The sequence below is a fragment of the Anguilla rostrata genome, chromosome 19 (assembly GCF_018555375.3).
Source record: "Anguilla rostrata isolate EN2019 chromosome 19, ASM1855537v3, whole genome shotgun sequence".
NCBI classification, from domain to species: Eukaryota; Metazoa; Chordata; class Actinopteri; order Anguilliformes; family Anguillidae; genus Anguilla; species Anguilla rostrata.
The window spans coordinates 11,266,309-11,283,584 of record NC_057951.1 but is presented as its reverse complement, the minus strand read 5'-3'; the positions used below and the strand labels follow the sequence as shown (position 1 = coordinate 11,283,584).

Sequence of the window (17,276 nt, the reverse complement as noted above, 5' to 3'; positions counted from 1 at the left end):
TAGTTGGTACGTGTCATTAACATGTGTGCTTATGTATTCCCATCAGGTTCATTGAATATAACCATAGATATACTGCAGTCACTGGCTTCGCTCTTACATGCTGTTCCCTGCCTGAACACACAGAGCATTCTGCTGTATCTGCTACAGGCGCAGAAATGTGTTTGAATCTGTGTAAAGACCTGACCACAGGGGCTACTGCAAGCAGGGATGGCCTGCCCAGATCCGTCATGCACCACAGTTTGCCTTTAATGAGGGGGGAGCCATTCTAACAGTTCTATTTCTGTGGTTAGGACAGCAGGCTGTCCCTTTCTTTAACATGTCCCATGATGCAGCGGGGTGGTGGCTGTCAGCGCTACTTACCAAGGATTAATATAAAAAGCCAAAAGATAGTCAGTCCATAGGCAGGAAGGCAGAAGTGTAAGGAAGGCAAAAAGGCTTCTTCGCCTGGGGAGTTTCAAAATGGGGTACAGATAGGGACAAAACATTGTGCTCTGTTAGTAAGTGCTGCTAGCAGACAGTGCTTCATAATAACTCAATTAGTGGTTCATTAGGCGTTAATTTGTCATGCAGCTTTTTTCTTTTTTTTTTTTTTTTAAATCATCACATAAATAAATGAATAAATAAATCTGATGACGGTGTTGCAACCTCAGAGCTCTCTGTCCAGGGGAACCCGTTTACTGAGGTCAGTCTTTTCCTGTGAGTTCATCATGGTTCATCGACTGGTGGTGAATGCGGCCATTTTTCACACACTGTGCCGTCCTACTGCCCAGTGCCACTGCTCAACCTAACTGAGTGATTTCATATTGCACTGGTGTGTGAAGTACTTCTTGTACGTCTAATTATTTAGAGTTTTCTGGAAGATTAATGGAAATCAGATGGGCTCTGTTGCTCTGTTTTACTTTGCCAATTTGTTTTGCGCTTGTTACAGTGAATCCCGTGGTGAAAACATTCACGCTAACTGCTGTGGCAGTTATGCTGATAAAGAGGCAAGGCTGAATCTGGGTTCCTTTAAAAGGCTCCTTTTAAGGCAGTATTTTCTCACATTCAGATGAAGACAAAATGTTTTTTCAACTGTTAATTTTCAACTTCATTTATATAAAGCTTTTATTCAAATGAGGATTTCTTCGCAAAGTAAAGTTGTCACAACCACATCTAGGGGAGCTACGGCATTTGGAATGATATGACAAACACAAAGCAGACATTTAATGTATGTCATTGTGGAACATTCTTAAGCTTTTCAAAAGCAAGCTTCAGAAGGTCTCAATAACAAATTGAACTCCCCCATCGGTTTGAGATCATGGTATGGCCGAATGACTCCTTGTCTTGTGAACCCAATATCTGCCATAACTGGCCGTCTTTAAGCCATTATATTAACCCTAAAGGATTATCGTGATTTGAGTAGACTTAATATTGAATGCTAGAAATGATCTCTCTAATTTGACCTTTGGAAATTAATTATTGTATTAATGTGCAGTTGTATTAATGAGGTATAATGTGAATTATTGAACTGCCTACAGACCCTGAATTAGTTTGACTGGGGTATTGATTTGTTTATTGACAGAGTTCAATCGACCAAATTTTTTCCCAGTCACATTCATCAATATCACAACAGCTGTTTGAATGTTGTATTCATAATTGTAGCATTGCAATAATTTTTAGTAGTATTGCAATTTTTTGTTTGTTTGTTTTCTTTCTTACACATGGATGGAATTCAATCTTCCTGCATGGCAGTTTGGCCTAAATTTAAACTTAAATTTACAGTTCAACTTCCAGCACTTTTGAAAGTTAATTTACCTTATAAGTTACTGTAAATCAAAGAGAGTCTGATTTAAAATTTTGTTTACTTAGATGTCATGACTGCTGAAACAGTATAAATATGATGTTGGATGATGTGGAAATTTGGTTCCTTTAAGAAACTGTCACACAACATAAGGAATAGATGCCACTCCATGAATTCTTTTGTTCAAAATGAAGGCCAAAATGTAATGCATGAGGGCGAAATTCCCTCCTAAGTTGATTACATTTCTTTAGAATTAGGACTTCACATTTGCATTTGCTCATGCCACTATAAAGTGCATGTCTCTATGGTTACGCAGTATGTACGCAAAGCATTACAGTCAAATCCCTAATCTTTCCCGTCCACTCAACCTAATCTTGCAGAACATTTGACTCTCCAGGTCTCGAAGATAAGGGAAGCTCCCGAATTAGATGTCACTGTAATCTTTAGTGTCTTCTTTAGTGGCTGCCACGTGAGCCAGATTCAGTGTTCTCTGCTGAAAGAAAGTGCCCTCGCCTCAGAGCAAATTCTTCACTTTTAGGGACGCTCCCTGAATTTGCGATTGCTTTAGGGTCTGAACCCTGAGAGCAGTTTCTCAAGGCGCCCCGTCGCAGGATGGGTTGTTTTTTTAACAGAATCGCTTTAACGTGAGAGGCGAGCTCCTACCAGTTGTACGGCAGTTTCCCGTCCCTGTCGAACGAGGCGAAATTAACGAAGGTTCCAGCCCCGCACTCCCTGAAAAACAGTGAAACAGTAAGAGTAAGACATTCAGTCGATGCGGTGATTTCCAACCTGCACAGACGCCATCAGCAACGACTCACCCGCAGCTCCACAGAGCAGCCCGCTTAATGGAACTCATGCTCAAGTTACATGCTGTTGTTCCAGCAGAGGGGAAGATCCAGTCTGCCATCTTAAGCTAAGGCAGTTGTTTTTGCTCTCTCTTTCTGCGTCAGTAAAATGGCTTTCACGTCTAGTTCTGCGAGGGCGTAACATTTTCATAACGTTCCTGTAACGTTACAAGGACTTGCCAGCATAACAGCCAGCTGCGACAGCGTCAGGAGAACGGTGCAGGCGAGGTTACCTGGTCATCTGCAGGTGTTTCTTGCGGAGCACGAGGAAGATGAGCACGAGGAGGCTGAGGAGGAGCACGCTGAGGATAACCAGAGCCGAAATGGCCGCCACGCTGGGGTTCATCTCACGGGCTGCAACGACACACAGCAAAGTAGAAATACCTCATAGAAATAGCTCAATACCTAAATTAGAGGTTTTTTTTGGCTGTGGGGAGGGGGGTGGGGGTGGTTGTATATATTAAACTAGCCTGACCGTACTTTAAATTAGAATTCCATTAGGGACATTTGTACTGAAGCAACTGCAGTGGCAGAATATCACGGTTTAGTGTTTGCATTATCAACTCTCCGGGGTGACATTGGCTCATCAAATGTGATGAGATCCCAGCCACCAGTCACATTACCACACGTCTATCTGTTAGACACTGCCCCCCGGTGACTGGAGGCCCCCCTGCCATTTAGGAAGAAACGGGACTTTGTCGATGCGTTGGAAGGGGACAGAGGGCGTTACCTGGGGTGGAGACGGTGATGTAGGAGGGCTCGCTGGGAGTGCTGTAGCTGTAGCTGGTCACGCTGCAGTTGTAGGTGGTGGAAGGCCGGAGGGCGGCGACTGTGGCCACGTGGGAGTGGACTGCCTGAGGCTCCCTCGCCTGCAGGAAGCAGCACCTCCCGTTGGTCACGTGCTCCTCAGACAGCTTTCACACCATTCATTAAGTCATTAGGCTCACTAAGTCTTTCAGCTCATATCCTTTAATTATTATTGTAATTATGCGCTAATACAGTCTTTTCTCTGGGTCTGATGTGCCCAGTTAGGACTGCCAGGCCTCCCATCCTCACAGTGTCAGTGGAAGGGAAGGGCGCATGCACGTTGCACATCTCACACAGCACGAGCAGCCTGCCACTGCTTCTTTAAAACTTGGCAGTTAACCAGCTGAGCTGTGTACTAACAGCGCTGGAGGGCCACTCAGCTAATGCACCTTACACAGGCTGATCTTAAGTGCCTGATCAAGCTAAGGGGTCTGGAATCGAGGCATCTTACTTCACTGTTTATGCTATTCTCTAGGAGGAGACATTCAGACTCATTTCATTCTCTGGCTGCTGCTTGTCAGCAAGCTACTTTAGTATCGCTGGCATTTCCGTTCACGCTAGCAGCAGTACGGGGCAGACTCTTACTTTCAGGTCTCTGCCGGGCCGGACCTGTTTGCAGAGCACCTGGTAGAAGTCCACCACGCCCTCCTCCACCCACAGCAGGGTCACCGAGGTGTGGGTGGCGTTCACCGCGTACAGGGACTTGGGAGGCGCCGGTTCTGTGGGAAAAGAAGTGTCTTTTCATTGCTGTCCCTGGACTGATACAGCAAGCATAGCCATCGTGCGTCGCCCTGCTATAGCTGACCACCTTCTGCCTGACGAATAACTCCCTAGTTTCACTTTCCAAAAACAAGAAGGGGGAGAACTTTACATCCCCAACCACTGTATACTGTATATATTTAAGTCACTGCTGCTGCAAGAGTGGACACAGAGCGAAGTATCCCAGAATCCCCCTGTGCGTGGGACTGACCCAGCTTTATGATGTGTGGCATGGAGGTGTTCCTGCCGCGCTCTGTACAGGCCGTGACGGTCAGGTTGTAGATGTCTCCAGGGGGCAGGGCCAGTGTCGCCTCCATGACTGTGCGTGTCACCTGGGGGGGAGGAGCAACATGTCCGTTCACTGCTCACCTTTAAAGAGGGGATTACAATAACACATCTGAATTTCCTGTGACTTCTTTAGTTCAGTTTATTTACACTGGCATTAAGGCTGATATTATATTGATTGTTCTGTCGAGTATTCTGATGGCGCAAGTTGATGACATCACTTGGAATTTGATCAGAACAGGGGATATGAATTTCTGTGTGACTCCTTGATTGGAGTGCCTATATCTACAGCATGAAGTAAATCCTTCCTTTTGACAGGATCTGATAGAACTGAAGTTCTCAGACTCGTAGCAGAAACAGCTGTATTACATCCCTGTGGCAGATAAATCCACACTGCACCTGATGCTATCTCTCTACACTGATTTTTAAAGCAACCACACAATGTTTTGCTATGCTGCTGCATTGCTGCAATTGCCGCACGGAAAGGTTTAGCATCGGAGGGTAATTACCGCGATCCCTTCTGTATCCACTGGGAGTATCCAGACATTTAGTTTGTGGAATATTCTCTCATTAATAATCATGCCTTCTGAGTGAAAGAGGGAACTCATTATGGCTCTCGGAGCTGAAGCGAGAGCAGGAAGTGGCAGACAGTAGGGCCCTGCAGGACTCAAGACGCGATGCCACCCAGCTCCATACCTGCCTGGCTTTAATTAGGTTTAAAACAAGCGCTGACATCACCATCGATATCACATTCTCTTGTGGACTAATTATCCACCCTCTGTCTTTTCAGCTCAGCTCTGGCTATTGAAAGTTGGGCTTAAAACAAAGCTCACGGTGTTGTGAGAACATTAGGAGGTCCTACGGATGATGGAAAATAGGTCAGAACAAAAATCTGTGAGTCGTGTCAGAACATCGCTGACACGTTGAGAGCGTTAGGGAGTCATGTTGCAGGAAGGTTAGGGAGTACACTGTGGGACACTGCGAGAATTAAGGAGTAACATTACACGAATGTTACAAGAGCGTTACAATTTGGGAGCAATAAGGGAGTAACACTAGGGAGTAACATGAGACTGTTAGGGAGTCGTGTACGGAGTCGGGACGGAGTGTAGCACAGTGGGTAAGGAACTAGACTTGTAACGAAAGCGTCGCGGTTGTGCTGAGTTCCCGGTAGGAATGCCGTTGTACCCTTGAGCAAGTGTCACGAAATGCTTCAGTATATATCCAGCTGTATAAATGGATACAATGTAAAATGCTATGTAAAAAAATTGTGTAAGTCGCTCTGGATAAGAGCGTCTGCTAAATGCCTGTAATGTAATGTAATGTAATGAGTCGTTGCAAGAATGTTGGGGAGTGAGAACAATGTTGGGGAGTCATGTTGTGAGAATGTGAAGCAATAACATTATGAGAATGTCAGGGAGTAACGCTGTGAGAACGCTGTGAGAACGTCAGGCAGTCCTCTGGAAGTAGCTCACGTCAGCAGAGATGTGCCGTTTTGATCCCTTCTTTCCCTCGGCCACCACCAGCCAGTGCAGCATCCTGGAGTGGGAGAGGTCGGTCAAGATGTCCCCGTAGGTCCACTTGACGTACAGCAGGCTGTTGGCGTAGACTACTGCGGTGATGTGAGGGGCCTCTGGAGCTAGACGTACCAAAATATCACAATTGCACATGCATACTTATCCAGAGAAACTCACTAAAATGTATACAGACAGCATCGTCAAAGAGACAGTTCCAGGTTATGAATGACACAGCTGGCAGTTATTACAAAAATCTACAACCTTAGCGGGAATAGGTAAGAAATTTAAGAGCTTGAAAGCTGCCAAACACCACTTTTTAAGGGTTTATGGACACCCAGCGTTCATAAATTTCTATAGAAATATAGAAAAGTGATATATAGAAATGTCTGGCGTGTCGGCTAGTAGTACCTGTGGTGAAGCTAACGATTGAGCTGTCACAGCAGTTGAGAGCTGGCTCGCCCCACGTTACCATGGTTACGCGGAAGTTGTAGTACCAAGCAGGCAGCAGATTGGACACTTTCTATAAGGGGAAGGGAGTAAAGCGACGTCACTAAGGCACCCATCTTATACAGTCAGTTTACAGAACATTCCGTCAATAAGAACCTCTCATTGGCCTATCTGATCACATGACAGGGCTGTTTCACTGGTCTGCAGTTTCCTAGTTGTCCTTGTATTCCTCCATTGGCTGAGCGCCACTGAGCCGGGGTCCAGCAGGGTGGGACGGGATGGGGGACAGGGGCAGATGGCCTGCCGAAATGTGTTATTATTTTTGAACACCATGTGATGCCTCACTGGTGAGTAACCATAACTGAGTCAAAATAACAGGGGGGATCCAAAAACGAATCTTAATAGAAGCAAAAGCAGCAGGTGGCAGAAACACATCACGCAGAGGAAGAATGACTGTTCTCTCAGTGCGCTGGGGTAATTTCTAGTTAGCATCCCACACAAATAGATATTTGACAAAAAAGAAAGGAACACACAAGAACATACTGTACGTTTACAACCAAAGGAATATTTGGACAAGGAGAGCAGTCACTCTGCCCAGCCGGGCTAATCTGAAACAATTTAATCAAGGTAAAGCAAACAGCTCCAGGGAACAATAACAACAGCTTTCCATCAGGAATTTATGTCTCCAGCCTTATTCAAAAGCGTACGCTGCAGTCTAAATCCATCACACCCACTGGCTACCATAACAACTTAATGAATTACAATTATAATGTAAAACCCATCACGGCCGTGGGCTATAATTACGATTTAATTCGCGAAAATTACAATCTGAAAGCACCACAGCTATAGGCTGTAATAAATGCATTACAATTACAGCCTAATTACAATAGATGAAGACGCTGAAATGGTACAGCTGGGTTTCTGTATTTCTAGTACTAATGAAGATGAAAGAGTGCGTTGGTATTTAAGGACAGGACGGTTCAAACTGTCCCTACGGTCACAGTTCTTCTGTGCGACCCAGGTAGCTAGTGACTAGGGGCCAGATCTGCGCCGATTCCTGCTAACTTTGTCCCTTAGATGCTTGCTGTCTGGGAAATGTTTTTGAACAACTTTCATTGCTTGCACTATTTTCTAATACGTTAATGAAAATATTAGTTAAGTAATCAAGAAAGTGACTTCCTAGGATGTGTCATTCAAGAAGGACGAGTTTAAATGACACCCATTATTAGCCTTGATCAGCTAGCAAAATCACAGGGACATAAGAATATATAATGACAAGAACAAACCATTCAGCCCATCTTGGCATATCATTTATCTACAAAAAAAACAAAACAGAACCCAGCAGGTGTTAAGCCTGGAACTGAACCTTACTGAACACTAGTGACTAGTTAAACAGCAGCGAAGCTTGACACTCGTGGCTGAACGCCGGCGACGTAAACGCGAGGAGCGGTTACCGTGGACGCGGTGACGGAGGCGGTGGCGGCGATCTCGTAGTATTTGGTCCACCCGGAGGTGAGGGTGGCGGGGTCGAAGTGGAAGATGTCCAGGGCGTACTTGCGGAAGGCCACGTGGTACGGCCGCCGCCAGCTGAGGATGGCCGCCGTGGGGCTGAGCGGGTACACCGCCAGGTCTCGAACCCCCGTCGGCTCTGCCGGGCGGGACGGCCCAAAAACAGCCAATCGGTTCGTGTTTTACAACAATCAAGCATTTACAGAGCACCCGTTTTACAAGGAAACAAGCAACCCAAAGTCCCTCGCTTTGGATTTAAAGAAAGACAATGCATTCAAAATTAAGGCGTACAATCTAAAAATTGGATAAACTGCTAAATTAGATCAATTTCATGTGTGGTCTTTGTTTCAGCCCAGTGCTAAGACAGAATGGGGACTGCATGGGGTCTGCCATCTTAGTCAGTCTTCAGAGAGAAAATGGCGGGAGGCAAACCTATTCCGATGATGACGGGGTCTGAGGGAGGGCTGATCAGGGGTCCGTTGGTGTGATAGACCACCACTCTGTACTGCGCCCCGGGGGTCAAATTCGTGATGATGTCACTGGTGGAATTTTCCTGTGGGACAATATAACAATGTAACAATATCCCTAAAACAATAACTCGGATCGTTATGCGTATATTAATAACTACAGCAGTATCCATTCTTAATTATATCAGTGGCCTACCCGCGTCCTGATATACGCGCTGGAAGGTAAGAGGAGTAGAGTGATCCCACGTGTTCAGCTCTAAATTATGCAAATTAAATTCTCCACTCTCTACCCACTGCCTTAAGGTGTAAAAGACGAGTAATGAATCTCAGCGGGGTTTTCCAAATGTTAGTAATAGAGGGAGCCAGAAGAAGTGGCTGCAGTCTGGCCAGTTTTGACCAGTTCAGCGTTTAGTAGTGTGCACAGGCAGGCGTTTTCAGGAGTGTTTTATAGGCTGGCGTGTTCAGTGATGTGTTCAAGGCAGGTGTGTGTTCAGTAGCCTGTTTAGGTCATTGTGTGTTCAGCAGCATGCATAGCCTGCTGTGTTCAGTGGCGTGTCTAGCTGGGTGTGTGTTCAGTAGCATTTTTAGGTATGCGTGTTTTCGGTAGCACGTACACACAGTAGCGTGTTCAGGCGGGTACGTGTTGAGCCCCACCTCGCTGCAGTAGGTGTTCTCCATCCTCTGGCTGAGGCTGGGCTTGAGGCAGGTCAGGGACAGCACCGACACCAGGGAGCCGTTGTGGCTCTCCGAGGACGGCGCCCAGGAGACGTCCGCCGCGCTGGAGCCCAGCATCCTCACGCTCACCGCCTGCGGCCTCTCCTTCGGCTGCTCAAACCACTCCCCGCTGGGACCTGGGACACAGATCTGAGATCAGCTCGTCTGAGCACACAGGCCTAGCACATAGGAGCACACAGGCCTAGCACACAGATCTGAGATCAGCTCGTCTGAACACACAGGCCTAGCACACAGGAGCACATAGGCCTAGCACATAGGAGCACATAGGCCTGAGATCAGGTCATCTGAACACACAGGCCTAGCACATAGGAGCACACAGGCCTGAGATCAGGTCATCGGAACACACAGGCCTAGCACATAGGAGCACATAGGCCTGAGATCAGGTCATCTGAACACACAGGCCTAGCACATAGGAGCACACAGGCCTGAGATCAGGTCATCTGAACACACAGGCCTAGCACACAGTTTTACAATAATCAAGCATTTACAGAGCACCCGTTTTACAGACAAGCACCAAGTGCTGTCAGCTTGGTTTCAAAGACAATGCTTCAAATTAAGGTGTCACATCTAAATTGGATAACTGCAAGTTAATCAATTTCTGTGTGAACTTCACACAACACAGGCCTAGCACCAGATATGGATCTCCGAGCAGCCTAGAACAGGCCTGAGCAGCTCCTAGCACACAGCCTGCGATCAGCTCGTCTGTCACCCACCGGCCTGAGCACACAGATCTGAGATCAGCTCGTCTGAGCACACAGGCCTAGCACATAGGAGCACAAAGGCCTGAGATCAGGTCATCTGAACACACAGGCCTAGCACACAGATCTGAGATCAGCTCGTCTGAGCACACAGGCCTAGCACACAGATCTGAGATCAGTTCACCTGAACACATAGGCCTAGCACACAGGCCTGAGATTAGCTCGTCTGTACACACAGGCCTGAGATCAGCTCTGCTAAACCAGTGCACCTGCATCACGTTTCCTGTCGGTTGCCGCAGCTTTGCGCCAGCCACTCCGCGCTTACCGAACCTCTACCAGTAAGACGATGATGTCACCGCTGTCTTATCGGCAGTCTATCACTGCTGCTTTTCATGAGGAAATGGCTCTGGGTTTACGGTCGCTCCAGAGGGACCGCGCCGCTGCAGCTGATTGGCTGAGAGAGCCGGGCCAGGCTTACTGAGGTAGAAGGTGAAGCCGGCGTCCCCGGCGCTCTCCCGCGGCTCGCAGTCCCCGGACGAGCTGAGCGTGGTCACCAGCGCCCGGTAGGTGCCCGGCTCCGTCAGCTCCACGAAGAACTCGTGAGTGTTCTCGTCCACGGTGGCCATCTCTGTGCAGTTGCCTAACAAAAAAATTACACCTTCAGACAGTGCCTTCCGAAATTATTTCCATTTCCTTGATAAAGATGAAGAAAGGAGACTGTATGATGTAAACAACACAGGTGCTGAGCAATGTTGTATGAGTGAAATACTAGAAACACGTTCGACCTCAGCACCTCTGCAGGGCACTGCCGACCTGTGTTTGAGTGTGGGAATGCGCAAAGCTTTTGGTGCAATCAATTGCATTTTGCTGCGCTTGTGCTTTGCTGCGCATTTTTCATAAATCGCGTTCACAATTTAGCCAGACTGGGCCTGAGCCTTAAGCCCAAACCTTTGAAAGCGCAGGCTTACGCTGAACTTAGCCGGTGAAATCATCACACACCAACGGGAGAAATGAGCGCGAGGTTCTCGTTGAGGAGCGAGCCATCATTGTGAGAAGACCATTTAGAAGGGAACGTGTTTTTTAGAGAACAACAAGATCCTTTCAGGCTCTTGTACAATTATCTTCATGAGTGCTTCTGATTTAGTGGCAAGGGAATTATTTACCTCCAGCAATTAATAGGAGTGCACATTGCCAACTCAGAGTGAAACGAGCCCCAACAGCGATACAATACACTGTATTGAGCTCCGCTTCCTCGCACCGATACACTTTTATATGCTGCTTGCCACGCTGAACATAAAGGCCTAATAGTAAATGTTATTTGTTAATTTGCTTCATGCATAAAATGCAATGCACACTGCATCACATTTGACAATAAGAGTAAACGCGAAATAAAAGCAATAAGCTGGATTGGGATGGCAGGTATGCCATCCACCAAGTTACACCTTGGCAGGGCAAGCCCCAAAGTTTGTGTGTCAAATAACAAAAACTGCTTCATGGAAGAAGACATCATGCAAATTGATGTTTTAAACAGCTGATGAACTTACTCTCCAGAGAGGATATGTTTAGGCTTGGTTGGCCAGTTCATGATACACACTGTATGGCCTGTAAGTCACTGCTGTTAGATTCTTCCAGAGTATACGCAGCAGGCAAAAACGTACCTTCCCTGTAGATGTAGATGTTAAATCCATCGAAGGTGGTGGGTGGGCGGGGCGGCTGCCAGCGCAGCTCTAGCAGTATGGGGGGTAGCCTGGTGGGGGCGACAGAGGGCTCAGGAGACAGGGGCAGGCTCATGGCAGAACCGGGCTCGTTGGAGTCTTCGTATTCCGGCACCACCGCGTTCACAAACTCCTCCTCCGAGGGGGAGGGGCTCCCCGTGGGCGGCGGCCAATAGGAATTCGTAACGGTTTGGCTCTGGGCCTCGTCCACCGAGCTGTAGGTGTCATTGGGGCCCTGGGCAACGCCGTCCTCCACCGCTTCCGCGTTCTCCTCCTCTTCCCCCTGAGCCTCCGCCTCTTCCTGTTGCTCCATCAGGGGAACGTCGCGGGCCCTGCGGGGGTGGGGCCCATTGTGGAACCCCCCGAGGGGGGCCCCGCTGCTCAGGTGAATGATCCTCAGAGAGACGTTGACGGGGGGGTTGGGGACTGCAAAGAGTGGACAGAGATCATGTGACAGGGCCAGGAGACTCCACTAGCATGGCCCAGATTGGAGCATGCAGGAAGTCATGTGAATGATATCTATGGTGAAGTATATAGACTTGTAAGTTTGTGGATACACCATTCCCGCTATTCTGATCCATTCAGTCCGTTCAAGAGCCAGGGGTACCTGTCCTGTGATGGGGGGTCTCGTGTCCCACCGGACTTTGGCGCACCACCGTGCTTCTGTTGGCGGTCGCCTCGGAGACCAGCCGGAAGGTGACGTTGCTGTAGCAGGTGCCCGGCAGCCAGTGCTTGAAGACGGTTCTCCCCCTGAGGAAATCTGGGCGCGGCAACAGAGCGTTCGGCTAGCGTTAGCATTACCGTTAGCGTTGCCACCGCATTAGCAAACACTGAGCAGCCGAACGGGAGTCTCAGTCAACTCCTTGAATGCTTTCCAATCAATTAGCATAACAGCAATTATAATAATATATCACCATAATTTAAGGTTTGCTGTGTTGAGCTCAATTTTACTTATAGCGTTTAGTCAGCCTCATTTAGCCTAGTTTAGCAGAATATAATTTATCTGGGATAAATTATCCAGTACAGTTTAATCCCTTGTTCAACAAAACTAAAAGCACTTAACAGATTAACCTTTTTAATGCACACAGGCACACACCGATGCACACGACACACACACACACACACATACACACACGCGCACACACCCACACAAATACTAAATTAATTTAATGTGGGTCTTTGAGGAATAACATAATCGAGATAACAGCAGGCCGCTCAGTTTATAATTTTGATTCCTGGGAGAAAGGGTGCTTTAGCTTGGCCAGACAGATGCAGACACACAGGCATATGAGGATATGGCCCGTGGGGCGAAGGGGACCTACCTTTATACAGCATAGATCTTGGCTCCCTCCCCTCCAGGTAGCTGATGTTTACTCTGGTGAAAATGTTGTTCTCTGCCGTCTTGATCTCAAAGACCACCCCCGTCTCCGGAGCCGGCTGGTAGTCTTGGATTGACACACTTTCAACCGGAAGAGGCTCTGGTAAAGAAGAAGAAAAAAAAACATCTGACAAACATTTGCAGCCCATGTTGTTTGTAATGCATTATTTCCCATATCTGCTAAATTGTTCATTCTAAACCAGTTATAATGCTCAATACTTAATATTTATTTACAGCTGGCTTAATATCATATGCACAGTGTGCATCTTAATTCAGAAAAAAACAGTACATCTATGCAGACAGAAGCCATTTTAGGTTACCAAGCAACAATGACACGCCAACACCAGCACTGCGGTGGGGCCGCAGCGGGGCTGGACAGGAGGAGAAGCGCTCACGTGTGAGGACGGTGGCGGTCTTGAGGGGCCTGGACCAGGGCGTGCCCGTGTTGCTCAGGAGGCTCACGGTGTAGCACAGGCCGTGGTACGAGGTGTTGAAGACCAGCGGGGGCGGCGGGGAGACGGCAAAATCGTCGAACTGCAGCACGCGGGCGACCGGCTCGCCCGCCACCCGCGCCGCGTACGCCGTGGCGTTCTCCACCAGGTCCTCGGCCTCCAGGAACATCGCCAGGCTGCCGTCGTCTCTGACGGACACCCGGAAGGACGCTGAGCTCTGGAGCAAGGGGGGGGGCAGGAATGAGAAGCAGCCATGGCAACGGGACCCGGTCTCAAAAACAGCGGACGGCGCGTCCTCAGCGGGACAGCCGTGGGTGTCATGTGACCGTGAGAAATCAGCAGGAATGCCGTCTCCCGGGAGAGACACGTACCCGGAACAGGCATGTGGACCCGCCAAATATTCCTGTTCTCATTTACAGACGAACAAAACCCGCTGAACCCTGCTGTGGATTCAAATGTAAGAAAAAAAACCAAAATCCAGAAATGCATCTATGACAGACTATGTGAGACTTAGGGGACATGTGGTAAGTTTGGCCCACAGGACTGCCTATATATCTTCAGTGCTACTGTCAGGGATTACGCGGAGACGACACTGTTGAGATACTGGCACGTCTGCGATGGTTATTTAACTTGTGTGGTGAATAGAGCCTTGTTTGCATTCAGAAGGTGTCATTTTCCTAGCAGGGAAGACTTGAGGACGATTCCCAACAAGCGCCGAGCACTGAGCTAGGCAGCTTCACGCAGGGAGGCTGATATCGACCTTCCTCCTCCTTCTCCTCCCTCTTTGTGTCTGAAGAATGAAAAAACCCCGTGCCTTAGAAAATGAATCTCCCGTGGTCTAATTATTCAGTTTCTGGTTTGATCAGCAGCCTTACCTGCTGTGCGTTTCTCTTGGCAAATTATGGTGCAGCGCAGTGCTCCGGGCCTAAACATCAGGCTTTGTTTTTTTTTTTTAAATCGAATGGAAAAACCCACAACAACGCTACAGAAGCTGTAGCCTCAATTCACAAAAAGGATCAACATATTTGGCAGAATAAGCACTGATGTACACGATAAATAAATATGTTTTCCCCTGAATGCCAGCAGCATGTAGCAAGCTGTTAGAAAGGTCCAAATTCACCGTTTCATCTCCAAGGAGATAAAACACTTACAAGCCTAACCAATAAATCCATTCTTCAACATGCAGGCTGTACACAGGGGACCTTTCTGGCTCCTTCTTGAAGTTAATCTGTGTTGAATCTCCTCAGTCTCACACACAGATTCCGATTTTTTCCCATGCCAACATTTATAGAAAGTATTTCAGCGAGGTTGAAAAGCAACACCCTTTTTTGTGTTCGTTTTTACGTCCGGGTTGTCCAGTCCCTTTCCTGGAGATCTCGCTGCCCTGTATGTTTTCCCTCCAGCCCTAACAAAGCCCACCTCAATCAACAGCTACAGACCTCATTGAGAGCTGCTAATTATTAGTGGAATCAGGTGTGCCAAATTAGGATTGGAATGCAAGCCTGCAGGAGCAGGGGCTGCTCGGCCCTGCTTCAGGTATTCCAAGCGAAGCCCGCGTTCATCTGTGATGTGAAGGCGTGCAGCTTTTCTGGCGCTAACACACATAATTAGTGCAGCTGAGCTCCTGGCTCTGCCTCTGAATCTCATTACTCTCTCCCGGCTGGATGCCCCCCCCCCGCCCCCCAGAGGAAAAGGGCGCTCTCCCTGTCCTTTTCAACAAAATGCCAATATTTACATTTTTATCTTCGCTCGACTCCTTTTCCCTTGTACCGCGGCCGGCCGTGACTGGTTTCGGGGGGGGGCCGCCACGCCCTAGTCCGTCGCCACGGCAACGATACCGCCGCAAGAGCAGGGCGCGCGCGCACGTCCTTCGGCTTGACGGACAGCGCTGTGAAACGCTGTCTCGACACTCATTAAACACAGCATCACGCTGTTTCTGCACAGAATTCGGTAACTTGGCAACAATTCCCTGTCTTTTATAAGGCCATATTTTTATATACATTTCCGCTTCCAGAGAATCCTGCTTGTTGTCTTACATTCTTGCGGAAAAGTCTTATCCTGGCGTAGGCTCAATGGATAAGGACGAATATTAAGGTTACTTTTTGTCATGTTTTTAACTAGCACATAGAAGCCAGCAGCCCTGATTCTCCACAGACCAAAGATATTTTTATCATAAAGGCCAAGTTCTCATGTATTGCACCAACTAGCTAGACAAGTAGTATTTTTTGACACAAATGTCAACATTATGGATGCAGCAGTTTTAACCACCAGGAAATAAAGCCATTGAAACCGATTCTTCGCTGGCCAGTCCTAGTGGACCTGCTGAAGCTAATATGCAGGTGGGTGAATATTAAATCACAAGACACCACATGAAAATGACTCCATAGGACAATTTCACAGAAGCAAAAGTATACGTAGTGATTTGCTTCCATGTGTGACAACACTGACTTTCACATCCAAATATGCTCAGCCAGTTAGTCTGAAAGAAAGATAGACACCGGCTGTCCGGATTGGACGTATGAGACTATCAGCACCATCTCTGAAGTGACTGTCCTCTGTCCCCTCCACTCCCAGATATTCATTCAATTAACTCAATCACTCTGATCTGTGAAGGCCTTGGTCCGAGGGTCTCCTGAGTGAGCACAATTAGCCCACAGCTTTCTGCACGGGCATATTTCATCTTTAATGGGGGCACGCCATTAAGCAGAGAGATCTTTTTCTTTTTCTTTTTTTTTTCTTTGCCAGATCGGTAATTATGCAGCACAAAGCCGGTCGCCAGGGGAACTTTTGAAGATCCTGCAGCTTTTGCATTGATTTCTCTTCCTTTTCATTGGTGCACGAGGGTAGCCCAGTGGGGGTGGGGGGGATGGGTGGGGTGAGGGTATCTCCTGTAAGGGGGGACAGGGCCTGTTTGATACCTGATTGCGTTTGCTGAAGCCCAGCGATGCCCCGGGAACATGCTGGCGAATCACACGAGGCGTCTTTGCGAGAAATCGAGGCTTTGGTCTGCGGCTAATGGCTAACGGCTAACAGCTCTGATCACGTTGGCGCATTTCCCTCCCGTGTTCCCTGGGAGTGCTTTACCGCCATGCAATAAAGATCCAGACTGAAGATACGATAGAGAAAGCAAAATAAAAATAAACGATGTTTGCCATTTCCTTTAATGCCGTGCTGGCTGGTGGAGTTCTGCACACTGTGGGGACCCACTATGCCTACATTGTAGTATACACTCATTGCTGAATGGTATCTGAACATTTTCAGTTTTCTTCCTGAAAAAACAAAAAACCAAAATTGTGTAATCATACCATCTGCTATTAGCCGGGGGGGGGGGAGGGGGTCTGTTGACATTAGCAACATTCCTTCACAGTGACCTAGCAGAAATTTAACACTAATAAACCCCCCTCCCCCCTCTTCCTTTTGCTGATAAAGCGGTTTTGAAATTTGGAAGCAAAAAAAAGAAGCTTTTTCTGGGGCTGACGGTAGAAGCAGTGATTTACTGTAAATGCGGGATACTCTGCTGTGTGTATCCTGGCTTAGCATCATTTTGACTTGACTACTGTGTCACTGCAGGTCAGCAGAAAACATACTGTAGTGCCATTTCCCCACTGTACATTTCCCAGCCGACTTATTTATTGCAGTTACATAAACATAGACGTCAATTTGCACTTTTACAAGGGGCTATGGGAATGCATCTTTGTTGATCGAACTGGTGCGCGATTTAATGACCAGCTTAATGTATCCTGCCACCTCCGTGCTTGAGTAACACTAGTATTTACATTTGTAATTATTTGTTTTATGATTAAGGTCCCCCCCCCCCCAGGTTGTAATTTCTGGCTATGCATCAAGTTACCTCTATGCTGCCCCCTGTTGCACTTGTAGATCCTT

The 17,276-nt window shown here is 47.7% G+C and overlaps 1 protein-coding gene across 6 annotated transcripts in view; it reads right to left on the bottom strand.

Annotated features, from left to right (window-relative positions):
• Window positions 1-17,276, bottom strand: part of ptpro (protein tyrosine phosphatase receptor type O) — a 39,050-nt gene that overhangs the window by 9,297 nt on the left and 12,477 nt on the right. Inside the window, exons 1-17 of one of the 6 annotated variants that reach the window (XM_064319407.1) lie at window positions 14,543-14,834; window positions 13,335-13,608; window positions 12,884-13,039; window positions 12,169-12,321; window positions 11,505-11,987; window positions 10,325-10,486; window positions 9,068-9,264; window positions 8,379-8,499; window positions 7,892-8,085; window positions 6,399-6,510; window positions 5,949-6,112; window positions 4,403-4,523; window positions 4,018-4,151; window positions 3,356-3,494; window positions 2,859-2,979; window positions 2,444-2,512; window positions 361-444 (exon numbers count right to left, since the gene is read on the bottom strand). In XM_064319407.1, coding sequence (XP_064175477.1) covers window positions 361-444; window positions 2,444-2,512; window positions 2,859-2,979; window positions 3,356-3,494; window positions 4,018-4,151; window positions 4,403-4,523; window positions 5,949-6,112; window positions 6,399-6,510; window positions 7,892-8,085; window positions 8,379-8,499; window positions 9,068-9,264; window positions 10,325-10,486; window positions 11,505-11,987; window positions 12,169-12,321; window positions 12,884-13,039; window positions 13,335-13,608; window positions 14,543-14,563 — 2,705 coding nt within the window. In that variant the 5' untranslated portion in view covers window positions 14,564-14,834. Of the gene's footprint in view, window positions 1-360; window positions 445-2,443; window positions 2,513-2,858; window positions 2,980-3,355; window positions 3,495-4,017; window positions 4,152-4,402; window positions 4,561-5,948; window positions 6,113-6,398; window positions 6,511-7,891; window positions 8,086-8,378; window positions 8,500-9,067; window positions 9,265-10,324; window positions 10,487-11,504; window positions 11,988-12,168; window positions 12,322-12,883; window positions 13,040-13,334; window positions 13,609-13,762; window positions 14,224-14,266; window positions 14,519-14,542; window positions 14,835-17,276 lie in introns of those variants that run through there. The other 5 variants (XM_064319409.1, XM_064319405.1, XM_064319404.1 and 2 more) reach the window with 5 other exon arrangements.